Here is a 12134-nt window from a genome sequence, read left to right as displayed (position 1 = left end):
GTCACCAATTGTTTCTGTCCATTTAGCAGGGGTCCTATTCCTCCCTGGGCCTTCCTTTTACTCCCAATATATCTAAAAAACAATTTCTTGTTGTCTTTTACTTGGGTTGCCATCCTCAGCTCCGTGGCAGCTTTGGCCCGTCTAACTGCCTCCCTACAAGCCCGAGCAGAGGAGGTATATTCATCTTTGGTGATCTCTCCCTGTTTCCACTCTTTATGTGCTCCCCTTTTGGCCCTTAGGCTGCCCTGGATTTCTCTGGTCAGCCAGGGAAGCCTCCTGGCCCCTTTCCCCCTTTTTCCTCGCATGGGGATCGTCTCGCTTTGTGCCCGAAGGATCATTTCCTTAAGGCACAGCCACCCTTCCTGGGCTCCCATCACTTCAAAACTCCTACTCTGCAGTGCGTCCTCGACTAATCGCCTGAGTTCATTGAAATCAGCTTTCCTAAAGTCTAGCACTTTCACCCTACTAGTTACCTTACCCACTCGACGTCTTATGGTGAATTCTATTATTAGGTGATCACTGTCCCCCAGTTGGCTACCGATCTGTAGGTCCCCTACCATGTCATCCCCCGTTGCCAATACCGGATCCAGTAAGGCATGCCCCCTGGTAGGACCGTGTACCTCCTGCGTCAGGTGGAGGTCCTGTACGCAGGATAGGAACCTATGTGAACGGTGGGACTTTGCTGTCTGTGACTCCCAGCAGATGTCCGGGTAGTTTAGGTCCCCCATGACTACTGCCTCTTTAGCTTTTATGGTCCTCAGACTTAGTTCAAGCTCAGCCTTTCCCAGGCCTGAGCCAGCTGGTTTACAGCTCAGCTCTTCTGGAGGCACCAGGTGGAGGGGATCAGGCAGATGCACCAGGGTCTCTGAGTACTCTGCTTTTTTTGAGGGTCCGGGAGCTTTTACGGGCCTTTTTGGAAAGGCAGGGCAGACTGGCACCTTCCAGCCTAACCAAAGGAGATGGAGCACAGGCTTTCGGCAGACGAAGGGGCACACAAACAGCAGAGCATAAGAAGGAAAGAGAAATTCGAGTACAGAAGAGAAGGGGGAAGGGGCAGCGCTGGGAGGGAAAGGCCCACGTACGCTCTTGAGGCCGTGTCCCTTCAGCTCTCCCTGCCCTCGCAGGCTCCGGTGTCTGCCTGTACGCAGGATGGCAGCTTTTCTCCCTCACCAACTCCTGCTTTAGGAGCTGCTAAGAAGCTCATGGAAAAGCAAAGGCTCTGCCCAGCCCTTCCAGCTGCCCGGAGCACCCTCATCAGCCTCTGTGGTGGAGCAGGGTGCCGGGGGCCTTCTGCGTGGCTACGATGCCAAGGTGCGCTCTCTCCTCCGACCAGCTTGGAGTTGGCTTGGTCTAGTCGAAGCTTTTCTCCTCCTTGCTGTGTGCACAGCGAGGCGTGGGGCTGCCCTGGGTGCCTCCACCCTTCAAGGAAACGGGGGAAGCTTCAGACCAGATCCTGCACTCCTCAGCCTTTCCCAAGTGGCCCGGTGTCTTCAGCAGCCCCTTCTGTGAAAGCCAGGGTTTGGGGCACAATCAGAGGCACGGGGGGGTTGGGCTCCTGGACCTGTCAGTCACCCCTGCTCTCTGTTAAGTGCCCCATGTCCAGTTTGGCTCTCCTTGCCCCTGAGGTTTTACCTCCTTGTGGGATCCAGGGGCAGGACCCCAGGCTGGTCATGTACCGGGGACCTGCCATTTAGCAATCCTGTCAGTCATTGATCCCTGCCAGGCAGGGGGCAGGCACTGGACCTGTGTGCCCCACTCCCTCATTCTCAGGAGAGCCATTCTCGAAGCCCCAAATCCTTTTGCTCTACCCTGTTAGATTAACCCAGCTCTGCAGCCCCTAGGGGGGTTATCTAGGGGTGTCAGCATTGGTATCACGAGAGCAACATCCCTGAGTTGCACCCTGGTGCCGCCTTCCCTGGGTTTCTACAGCCCCACACCATCCGTTGTTTGAAAACCAACGCTGCTTTGAATGTTTGATGTGAAGGTTTCTATTCCTAGAAATGAGGCTAACGCAGCTAGTATGCACATGCAATGCTGCTGCGTTGCATAGCGCAGAAACGTTCCTGACTCTGGGTACCACGCAACACAAAGCATGCAGCGTAGTCAAGCTAAAGCTACTGCAATAGCTAAAGCATTTGCATTTCCTGGCTCTGCTTCATTTTGACAGCGCAGTATCAACAGGGGCTTTTGCTGCTTTTATGAGCAAAATCCTCTGGGGTCTTCTCTGATGAGAGGTGCCAGAGAGATGTAGTTTTAGCCTTCTGCTGAGGATCTGTTGAGATGCTGGTTGAACAGCTGTGTGTGAGCAACAGAGCAGCGGTGTCTTGAGTGAAGGGAAATCCATTTTGTTTTGAGCTGATGGAAAACCATGTGTATTCAGAAAGCAGGCAGCTTTGGTGATCCCAACCCAGCAGGACCCAGCTGGATAAAAATAGCCTGGTTATCAGGTACTTCTCAAGGCACTTGACAGGGGAGCTCTGACAGCCATCGGTGCTGGGTCCTGCAAGTGGGGAGACAGCGCTGTGATGTGCCTCAGCTCTAGGGAGGCTTGTGAAGCCATCTCCTAGGGTGCTGCCTTGGCAAAATGGCCTTGGCAAAACGGTTGTTGGGTGGATGCACAGCTTGGACCAGCTTGTTCAGAGTCGTGCTTTAAGTTGCACGGGGAAGAGGTATCGAGTGGGGACCCCTGGGTCCAGCATGGCTCAGTATCTCCATCAGTCACTCGGAGGATGGGATCCGGAGCTAGGTGGGAGGGCAGGCCCCTTGGAAGGCAAGGACGGGTGGGATTCAGAGCAACCTCGGTCAGCTGGGAAAACGGCCTGGAATAAATTGGTTATATTTCCATAAAGACAGGTGCGAATGCAGCACTGAGGGCAGGGCAGACGTGTGCTGGGGAACAACTGGCTGGGCCGCAGGGATGGGCCCAGGGTTCAGACTGAATTGCAAGCCAACAGCATGCCGGGAGGGCAGCCCGTGCAGCCCCTGAGGGGTTAAACTGCAGCCCCTGGACTCCTGGCCTGGGTGCCGCTAGCCCTGTGCTCAGAGTCCTCCAGCTTCCCTGGGCTGCGCGCCTTTCCCCCCCACCCCCGTGTTTTTGCTTTGATCTCACACTGAATAATGCTGCTCTGATCTTATGCCGAATACCCCTGTGGCATATTAGGAAAGCATCTGGGGGTAGGGCAGAGCAATGCAGCCCCAGGGGCTGAGGGAGACTGTGACCTGGGGACCACGCCAATGCACTGCAGCAGGAGTCGCCCACCCTGCAGCAGGGGTGGGAAACGCACGATGCAGGGGGCCTCTGTGAGCTGCAGCACACTTACCTGCCATGTCAGGAGCCCGTGCAGCACCAGGGGCTCGTGTGATGTGTCGGGAGCCTGTGCAGGGCTTGCATGGCACAGTGTGTGGCTGGGGTGGCCTGCACTCCCCCTGTGCTAGCACCACTGTGGTTTGCAACCCAGGGCAGGGATTCTTGCACTCTATGCAGCATGGGCGAGGCCTCCCTGGAGCACTGTCGCAGCACGTCAGGGAAGACACAGACAGGTTGGAAAGAGTCCAGGGGAGAACCCTAAGAATGATGGGAGGCTGGAAAAGGCGATGTGAGGAGAGGCTGGAAGACCGTGGGTTATTTATTCTGAAGAAAGGAAGACTGAGGGGGGTTATGGCGAGTCTCCAATGCAGAGAGGGTGGCTATAGACCGTTCCCTGTGCCAGTTGGGAACAGGACAAGAAGCGATGCACCTAAATTGCATCAAGAGAGATTGAGGTTGAGGATTAGGAAGCACTTTCAGGACTGGAATAGATCTGCAGCTCCATCCTCGGCTGTTGTTAGCGGTGGGTTAGGCAAGCCTCTGTCTGGGCTGGCCTCTGTGACCAAATCCCTGGGAGAGCTGAGCTGTGTGAGTGACGATCGTCCCTGTATCGCCTACGGGCAGCAGCTGCCGAGAGGAGAGCTGTTCTGTGAGCGTGAGCATGGCCCTCTCCCCAGTCCAAAGCCAAGGCCCCAGTCGGAGGCCAGGAGGGCTGAGCAGCAGAGAAGGCCACTGCAAATATCCCAACTGCCTCCCTGCTGTGCTTATTTTGGGGCCTCGCTCTTTACTTTAGCTCTCGAGCCCCCTTCCTGGTGCGGGCATGAAGGAGAAGGGGACTCCAGGGAAATGCAGGGAGGGGGGTGCTGCTCCCCAGGGCAGCCCCTAGCACCACGCTGCGGTTCCTGTGCCTAGGCCGTGCCCCGCACTTGGAAGACTTGCTCACAGAGAGGCAACAAGGATCACGGCAGAGATGCAGTGCTTGCCCCAGAGTCAAACAAGCCTGGGGGAGGTTGCTTCACCCCAGGGAGCAGGATGGGGAGGTCCCTTTCCACCCATTGCAAAGTGACTCATCAAAAGGCTGGGGACTTTCTGTTGTCCTAACATTGTGGTTTCAGGGGGCCTGGCAGCATGTTGTGTGGGTGCATGCCCTTGGACACCTGCCACCCCAGCGGGAACTGCCTTTCCCAGCTGTCTCTTTGTGGTGCCGAGAGCCCTGGCCCTGGCTCAGGCATGCTGGCTGCTTTGCAGGTGTGGAAGCAGAAGTGGCAGAAGAAAGGAGAAGCATTTGGCGGAGGCAGCAGGGGATTGGACAAGAGCGCAGACACCTGCTTCAGATGCGGCGGGACCGGGCACTGGGCCTCGGAGTGCAGAGGCAGAGGTGAGGTGCTCTGCCCCCAGCCTGCTGGGTACTGGACTTGCTCAGGGAAGCGGACGGCTAGAGATCAGGTTCAGAAGACCTCCTTGGTGACCCTGCATGGGGGGAGAGTGAGGGGCTGTCTGGAGAGAGGGGGTCCTGGAGTTGTACCTTGTGCAAAGAGGTTTTGTTGTCCAGGTCTGCCTCGTTTCCTTGTCAGGCAGGATGAATCTCAGCCCCGTGCTGCACAGCCACGGCCGTGACAGAGCTCAGCGCGGGGCTGGGCAGTGGTCCCCAAGCTAGGAACAGTCAAAGGAAAAGTGGAGGAAGGGATATAAAACCACCTGCTTCTTGGTGCTTTCCAGTCTCCAGCCGGGCAAGACTGGGCTGAGAGTAATGGTCCTCTCATCTAACTACCTCTGTGGCATCAGGTGGACAGGACGGGGCTGGCTGGCCCCATGGACCTAGTTCAAACAAAGCTATTAGTCCTACCTGACCAGACCAGCAGGAGTAGCCTGAATACAGCCCTGTCTTGCCTGACTCGGCAAAGCAAGATTATCGGAGCCCGAAGACAGCCCAGTCCATGGCTCTCGCGGTGCAGGCATGGGGCTAGCTCTTGGGCTGGAGAGTCTCCTCCTGTCCTCAGCCCACCTGGCCTTTCCCCTTCCATCCCCTGGGTTGTAGCCTTGAAGATGTACAAGGCACTGAGCATTGTCCCTAAGCCTTGCAGCCTGGAGTGCAGGGTCAGGAGAGCCAGCCCTGGGCCTTGCCCATGCCATTGGCAGGGACAGATGCGCCCTGTCAACCCGTCAACAGCAGTCTGCGCAGGTGCTTTTGCAGTGCATGGAGCAGTCAGGCCGGTGTAGCTGTCTGCAGCGGGGGCTGCGGGTAGCATGAGGGGCTGCAGCTGATGGGACCAAGAGGCCCCGTCTTTTAGCCCCCTGCTCTAGAACTGCCCTCCCTGCAGGCCTGTGACCCTCCCTCGCCAACAGGTCCAGCTTCCCTCGCTGCCCCGCCACTGGAGGAGAATGAGGACCCTATGGAAGAGGAGGCCCTGTTGCCCACCCTGGAGGAGGTGGCCCGGCTGACCAACACTGCCTACAGCAAGAGCTCAGGTGAGGCCAGCAGCATGCTTGTGCTGCTCTCAGGCTGCCTTGCTCTCCCGTACTGCCCGGAGGCTGGTGGTGGGCACCAGGGCCATCGGTGACTTGAAGGCTGCATAACTATGGGTAGTTTTTGCATCTGCAGCTCTGGAAAGAAACCTGAGACAGTAGCTTATTTCTGTTTGGTTGCATTGCTGTTGCATGGTGAGGTCTCAATCCATGGCTGGGGATCTCTACAAACTCCATGCAAAGGGAACCCCGAGATTGCTCAGTCTGAGCAGGATGGGTGCAGGGAAAGTCCTGGGTGGCGATGTAACCTGGCAGAGGAATGCAGGGAACAGCCCTAGATGTCTTTGCTGGTCCTTAGAGCTGCCCCTTAACCAGCCTGGTGGGAGCTCTGGAGTAGACTCGCAGAGCAGTGCGGCTGGCAGGAAGCTGCAGAGGTCTCATCCAGTCCAACCCCTGCCCCGCTGTGTCTGGGCTTTCCTCGGGGCTGCATCGCCACGCACCTCTTCTGCTTCATCCCAGCAGGGAGCCAGGGGGGAGCCCAGAGCCCTGGGGAAGAGGAGCCCGAGCTGTACGTGCACAGGCCGGTGTACGAGCCACCTGCTCCCCCTGCAGCCATGGAGCCTCTCTACGGCCTGGGCCCAGATGGGCAGCTGAGAGGTAAGAGCCCAGGCAGGCACTTGCTTCTGTCCCGGTTGGCAATGATTGATCGCCTGCCAGCTCACGTTCTCTACTGAGCCCATTGTGCCCACCTGGCCAGGTGTCCTGCTACCCCCAGAGTCAGATCTGCTGGGTAAAGGGCTACGGACTGCATTGGGGGGACAGCTCAGCCTCTTCTAGATCTTGTCTTGCCTGTCTTTGGGCATAAGAGCTGACTCGGAGACCCCTGTTTTGAGCTCTGGTCCCTCCCAGAGCTGCAGGAGAACCCAGGAGTCCGACTCCAGGCTCTCTTGCTATCTCTGCTTGAGATGCATCACAACCCCCGCAGCCTCCTTCCCTGTGCTGACTTGACGGTGTTCCCATGTCCTGCAGAGACCCCCCAAGAGGTGTTCGAAACCCTAGCTGAGTTCGGCTACAGCTCCTTCCGCCCAGGCCAGGAGGTGGCTGTCATGAGGATCCTCTCTGGTAAGCGGTCTTTCAAGGCCTCCCCTGAGCCCCTCCTGCTCCTCACGCCCATCCCAGCCAGAAGCTGTTCATGGCAGCGGGTGGCTTGCGACAGCTTAGCAGACATGGGGCTTGAAAGCACTGGGAGCAGATGGAGAGGGGTGACACAGCCCCCAGCTCTCCCCATGTCTCTGTGCCCTTGTTCCCTCGCGGAGTCCCCAGGTCCCAGCTCCTGATCCTGCTGCTGTCTCCACCCCAGGCCTGTCCACGCTAGTTGTCCTGTCCACGGGCATGGGGAAGTCTCTGTGCTACCAGCTTCCCGCCTACCTGTATGGCAAGCGGTCTCGGAGCATCACCTTGGTCATCTCCCCACTCGTGTCCCTCATGGATGACCAGGTGAGTGGGAACATGGGGCCTCGCCACCCCAGATGCCTTCCCCCAGGCAGCCTGCCACATCCAGGCCCTGCAGAACAGTCCTGCGGGGCCAGGACCCTGGAGTCTACAATCCCAGAGCCGTGGGGCTGGCAGGGAGCTGCAGGGTCGCGTCCAGTCCCAGCCCTGCCTGAGGCAGGATCAGCCCCATCCAAACGAGCCCAGACAAACCCCGCGTCCAACCTCAGAGCCGCACAACGCAGTCGTCCCCTGACACAGCCCCAGGCATCGTCCCATCCCAAGTCTGTTCTGGGGGACGTGGCTCCTGGCTCCCCCCACGTCTCTGTGCCTCTCTCCTCTGCCAAGTCCCTGACTTGCCTCTCCTGGGCTCTGCTGCTCTTCTTCTCCAAGTCACGTTCCCAGCAGGGAGGGGAGGGAGGACAGTGCTGGGCTTTCACCCCTTCACCCAAGCCCTGACCTTTCTGACCCAGCAAGGGCTGGACCAGAGCACCTGAGCACTGGCTGCTTCTACAGCCAGGCCCCAAACCGGGAAGCTGCTGACCTCAGTTCACTTGACGCGCACGTAACGAGCTTTGCTTTTAGGTCTCGGGGCTTCCTGCATGCCTGAAGGCTGTGTGCATTCACTCCAACATGTCCAAGAGCCAGAGAGAGGCTGCAATGGAGCGGGTTCCAACATGTCCAAGAGCCAGAGAGAGGCTGCCCTGGAGCGGGGGAGCAGGGCTGCAGCCTTCCTCTGGGCTGTGCATCTGTCTGCCTTCGGACCCCTCTGCCCCCTTGAAGGGTGTCAGGACCCTGGGGCTGTAGGGCTGGGATTGTGGGCAGTGCCCGCTCTGAGCCTGGCACTGGCTGAGCATATTGAGGGCTCCCCTCAATGCTGGATCTCACTCTGTGGGCATCAGTTGCTCCCCCACTGCCCAAGGGGACTCATGCACAGCTGGCTGGGCCCTGGGCTGTTGTGTCCTTGCTCACAGCTTGTCTCTACAGCAGCAACTGCAGACTGGGGCCTCGGGCCTGAACCTGTACCAGGAGGGCCCTTTGTGCTTTCACAGCACTCCCTCTCCCGTTCTGGGCTCACTTGGACAGGGCCGGGAGCTCCAGGTGGGAGTTTGTACGTGTGAGAGCCTCACTGCCCCATTAATGTGTTTGGGAGCAGAAGACTTTGTATCCAGAGGCTCTGAGCCCCTCTATTTGCCCCCCCAGCCCCAGAGGTGTCTTTGGGAGGGTGTCCACATGGGTTCCTGCCCGCCACAGGGTTCACGGGGTGCTGTATGCTTGCAGGTGAAGGCAGGGAAGGTGCACGTCCTCCTACTCTCCCCCGAGGCCCTGGTGGGCGGAGGCGGGGCGGGCTCCACCTGCCTGCCCTCAGCCGACCAGCTGCCCCCTGTGGCGTTCGCCTGCATTGACGAAGCCCACTGCGTCTCCGAGTGGTCCCACAACTTCCGCCCCTGCTACCTGCGGCTCTGCAAGGTGAAGGATGATGGCGAGGGGGGGGAAGGATGCTTATACCTGTGCTGGAGAGGCTCTACCCTGCTCCATTGGATGAGCCAGGGGGGTACCATGCCATAGAGCTGCCACAGGGGAGAGGGGATGGTGTCACAGGCTCCTGGCAGGGTCTCCAGGGTGTGGGGATGAAGCCCAGACGTGGGCAGGTGGCTATGAGCTGTGGGCAGGCTGGTGCTGTCTGGACGAGCTAATGGGGATGGGGACGGGGTGCATCACGGGTGCCAGTCCCAACCCGGCCACCGGCACCTAACGCCTCCTCCTGTGGCAGGTTCTCCGGGAGCGCCTGGGTGTGCGCTGCCTGCTGGGCCTCACCGCCACGGCCACGCTGGCCACAGCACGGGACGTGGCCCATCACTTGGGCATCCAGGAGGAGGAGGGGATTGCCGTGCGCTCGGCCGCTGTGCCCCCAAACCTGCACCTCTCCGTCTCCATGGACAGGGACAAGGACCAGGTAGGGCAGGAGCCGGGGCTCTGTTGGCCACTTCTTCCCCCCTCGTATAAGGCCTATCTGATCTGTAGGGCAGCCTAACGTCCCAACATTGTGGGGGCTGACACAGGCACTGGGGTTTCACAGCCCTGGAATGGGTGCATTGCCATGAGGCACCTGGACCCGGAGGCTCACCCCCCCTACCCTCTGTTTTCAGGCCCTGGTCTCCCTGCTGCAGGGGCAGCCGTTCGCATGCCTGGACTCAGTGATTGTGTACTGCACACGCCGCGAGGAGACGGCCCGCGTCGCCACGCTGCTCCGCATCTGCCTCCAGGGCACGGTGCTGCGCGGGTCCGTGGCCACGGTGGAGCAGGAGGAGGACGGCACGAGGCCGAAGAAGGGCGCGAAGGGTAAAGGAGGGGTGGCTGGGGCCTCTAGCACTGGGTGGGGGTGCGGGGACCATGTTACAGCCTTCTTGCTGGAACTAGGCAAAGCTGTGGTGTGAGCAGCTCTGTCCTAGAGCAAAAGCTACCAGCACCTGGCTAGAGGGGGGCCTTGTGACTCTGCAGACCCCTGGGCCTTTAGCTGTAGCCCTGGGCACCCTGGCACCGTTCAGGCTTTTCCCAGCTGAGGACAGGTGAGCATGTTCTGCAGGGACCGCTCTGTGGTACCCATGGGGGACAGGGGACAGGAGAGCCTTGCTCCAGTCCAGCTCCTAGGGCTCTATGCTATGCCACAGCAAGACTCCATGGAGCCAAGGCCTGAAGCCTGCTCACCCCCTGCGGCTTCCCTGAGCGGTGCCGTGCAGAGCCAGGAGCACCCAGCGCTAGCAATGACAGGAACGAAGTGCTACTAACACCCCTTTCCTGCTCTCTCCCACAGCCAAGAATGCTCGGCGGCCGCTGAAGTGGGTGGCCGATTCCTACCACGGCGGCATGTCACCCGCCGAGCGCCGCCGTGTCCAGAACAACTTCATGCGCGGGGAGCTGCGGGTCGTGGTGGCCACGGTGGCCTTCGGCATGGGGCTGGACAAGCCCGACGTGCGTGGCGTGGTGCACTACAACATGCCCAAGACCTTTGAGAGCTACGTGCAGGAGATCGGGCGCGCGGGCCGGGATGGCCAGCCTGCCCACTGCCACCTCTTCTTGGACCCCGAGGTGAGGGGGGCAGTGCCATCTGGTTGCCCACATCCTGACTGGGCCTTGCTGGGAGGGGGGTGGTTTTGGGGGGTCCCTGGAGCTTTCCCCCGCACCCTGTGAGCCCAGTGGGAGCAGGGCAGTGCCACCGTGGGCTGGGGAGGCCTGTGCTGCTGGAGCCCGTCTCAGGGTGGGTCTAGCCTAGAGATCACAGGAAACTGCAGGCAATGCAGGTTCCCTGCCAGCTCCAACAGGCAGGCTCCTCCCTGCCCAGCCCATCTGCCCACATCTGGGGTGAGACCAGGCCATTAGCCTGGCGTTGCCCTCTACCCACCTGAGGCCCCACGTCTCATGGGGTGGGTTAAATCCAGTCCTGGCAATGGACCCAGCAAGACTCCATGGAGCCAAGGCCTGAAGCCTGCCCCTCCCCTGCAGCCCCTTGGTCCCTAGGCACTGACTGGCCCCCAGAGCCAGTGACCCCATGCCAGAGGGCAGCTTGGGTTGGGGTCTTGCCTGTGTTCACTCTGGCCCCTGCCCCCTTCTCCTTCGCAGGGCAGGGACCTGCATGAGCTGCGGCGGCACATCTATGCCGACACAGTTGATTTTTTCACTATCAAGAAACTTGTGCAGAAAGTTTTCCCTCCCTGCAGATGCCGGGAGCACCGCCAGCAGCATGACCTCGGCAAGGTGAGGATTGGGCCCCGGCAGCCAGCAGAGTCCAAGCCGGGCCTGCTGGTCCCTGGCAGCCAAGGGGTGGTCCTGTGCAGGGCTATGTGTGCTGTCGTGAAGGGGGAGCAGATAAGGCTGCCACGTCACAGGCACCAGGCTGTAGGTCCCTGCCCTTTCCTGGTACCCCGTGCCCTGAAGGACTTGTGGTGTTCCCTGCAGGGCGAGGAGGTGTCCGACGTGGAGATGCTGGAGCTTGAGATGCTAGAGCAGCCCCGAGTATGCTACAGGCACCTGCGCGCCATCCCCATCCAGCAGACCGTGGAGTCCCTGGACATGCGAGAGGAGGGTGAGGCTTGGGCTGGGCAGGTGGGAGAAGGCTGGGCCAGACCCCTGCACCGTGGGGGGTCGGATGTCTCGGGCATCGGGTCCTGAGCCAGCTGGGGCACGGGTGCAGTGTGGCCGGCCCAGCCAGTGTCCCCCTTGGCACACCAGGGCCACAGCGCATCCTGCTCTCAGGCCAGGGCCAGGGCAGGTCCCCGGCAAGGCACGTCCCAGCTTTTGCCTCTCCTCTCCTCTTCCCCCCTCGCAGCCATCGAGACCCTGCTGTGCTACCTGGAGCTGCACCCCCAGCGCTGGGTGGAGGTGCTGCACCCCACCCTCTCCTCCTGCCGCCTGCTGTGCTACGGGGGCCCCCAGCAGCTCCGCGCCGTCGCCAGGAGGTGAGTGCTGCCATGGGCTGGGGGAATGGCGCTGGGACACCCCCGGCTCTCGGCTGCTGGGCCCAGAGGTGCTGGCTGAGCTGCTGCCTTGGCTGCCCAGTGCCGCCTCGCCGGGGGGATTATTGAACCCAAAGAGGCGGACAGATTGCACCCCTCACTGTGTGTGGGGCCTGGCAGCTGCCTGGGCAGGTCCTTGGTGCCAGAGGCAAAGGATAGCAGGGTAGAGACCCAGCTCCTCGGTGGGACCCGGGGGTGGGGGGGATTTCAGCCCATCCAGGTGGGAGCAGAGGCGTTGTGTGGTCTCGCAGCACCCCCTGCCGGCCAGCCCGGGAACATCACCGGCTTGATCCTACCTGGCCCCTGTTTGGGCTCCAGCAGCTGCCTCAAGGGGTCGGGGGGTCATGGGACACGGC

At 60.5% G+C, this 12134-nt stretch overlaps 1 protein-coding gene across 1 annotated transcript in view; it reads left to right on the top strand.

The window, feature by feature from the left end:
• Positions 1-12134, top strand: part of RECQL4 (RecQ like helicase 4) — a 30035-nt gene that overhangs the window by 14004 nt on the left and 3897 nt on the right. The window contains exons 7-19 of the mRNA XM_006037257.2: positions 4556-4685; positions 5654-5776; positions 6293-6430; positions 6803-6895; positions 7134-7270; positions 7850-7933; positions 8546-8734; positions 9039-9221; positions 9415-9607; positions 10080-10354; positions 10886-11020; positions 11222-11348; positions 11592-11721. Coding sequence (XP_006037319.1) covers positions 4556-4685; positions 5654-5776; positions 6293-6430; positions 6803-6895; positions 7134-7270; positions 7850-7933; positions 8546-8734; positions 9039-9221; positions 9415-9607; positions 10080-10354; positions 10886-11020; positions 11222-11348; positions 11592-11721 — 1937 coding nt within the window. The remainder of the gene's footprint in view (positions 1-4555; positions 4686-5653; positions 5777-6292; positions 6431-6802; positions 6896-7133; positions 7271-7849; positions 7934-8545; positions 8735-9038; positions 9222-9414; positions 9608-10079; positions 10355-10885; positions 11021-11221; positions 11349-11591; positions 11722-12134) is intronic.

The sequence above is a fragment of the Alligator sinensis genome, unplaced genomic scaffold, assembly GCF_000455745.1.
Source record: "Alligator sinensis unplaced genomic scaffold, ASM45574v1 scaffold446_1, whole genome shotgun sequence".
NCBI classification, from domain to species: domain Eukaryota; kingdom Metazoa; phylum Chordata; order Crocodylia; family Alligatoridae; genus Alligator; species Alligator sinensis.
Note: the sequence above shows the minus strand (reverse complement) of the source record. Positions and strands in the feature narration are given on the sequence as shown.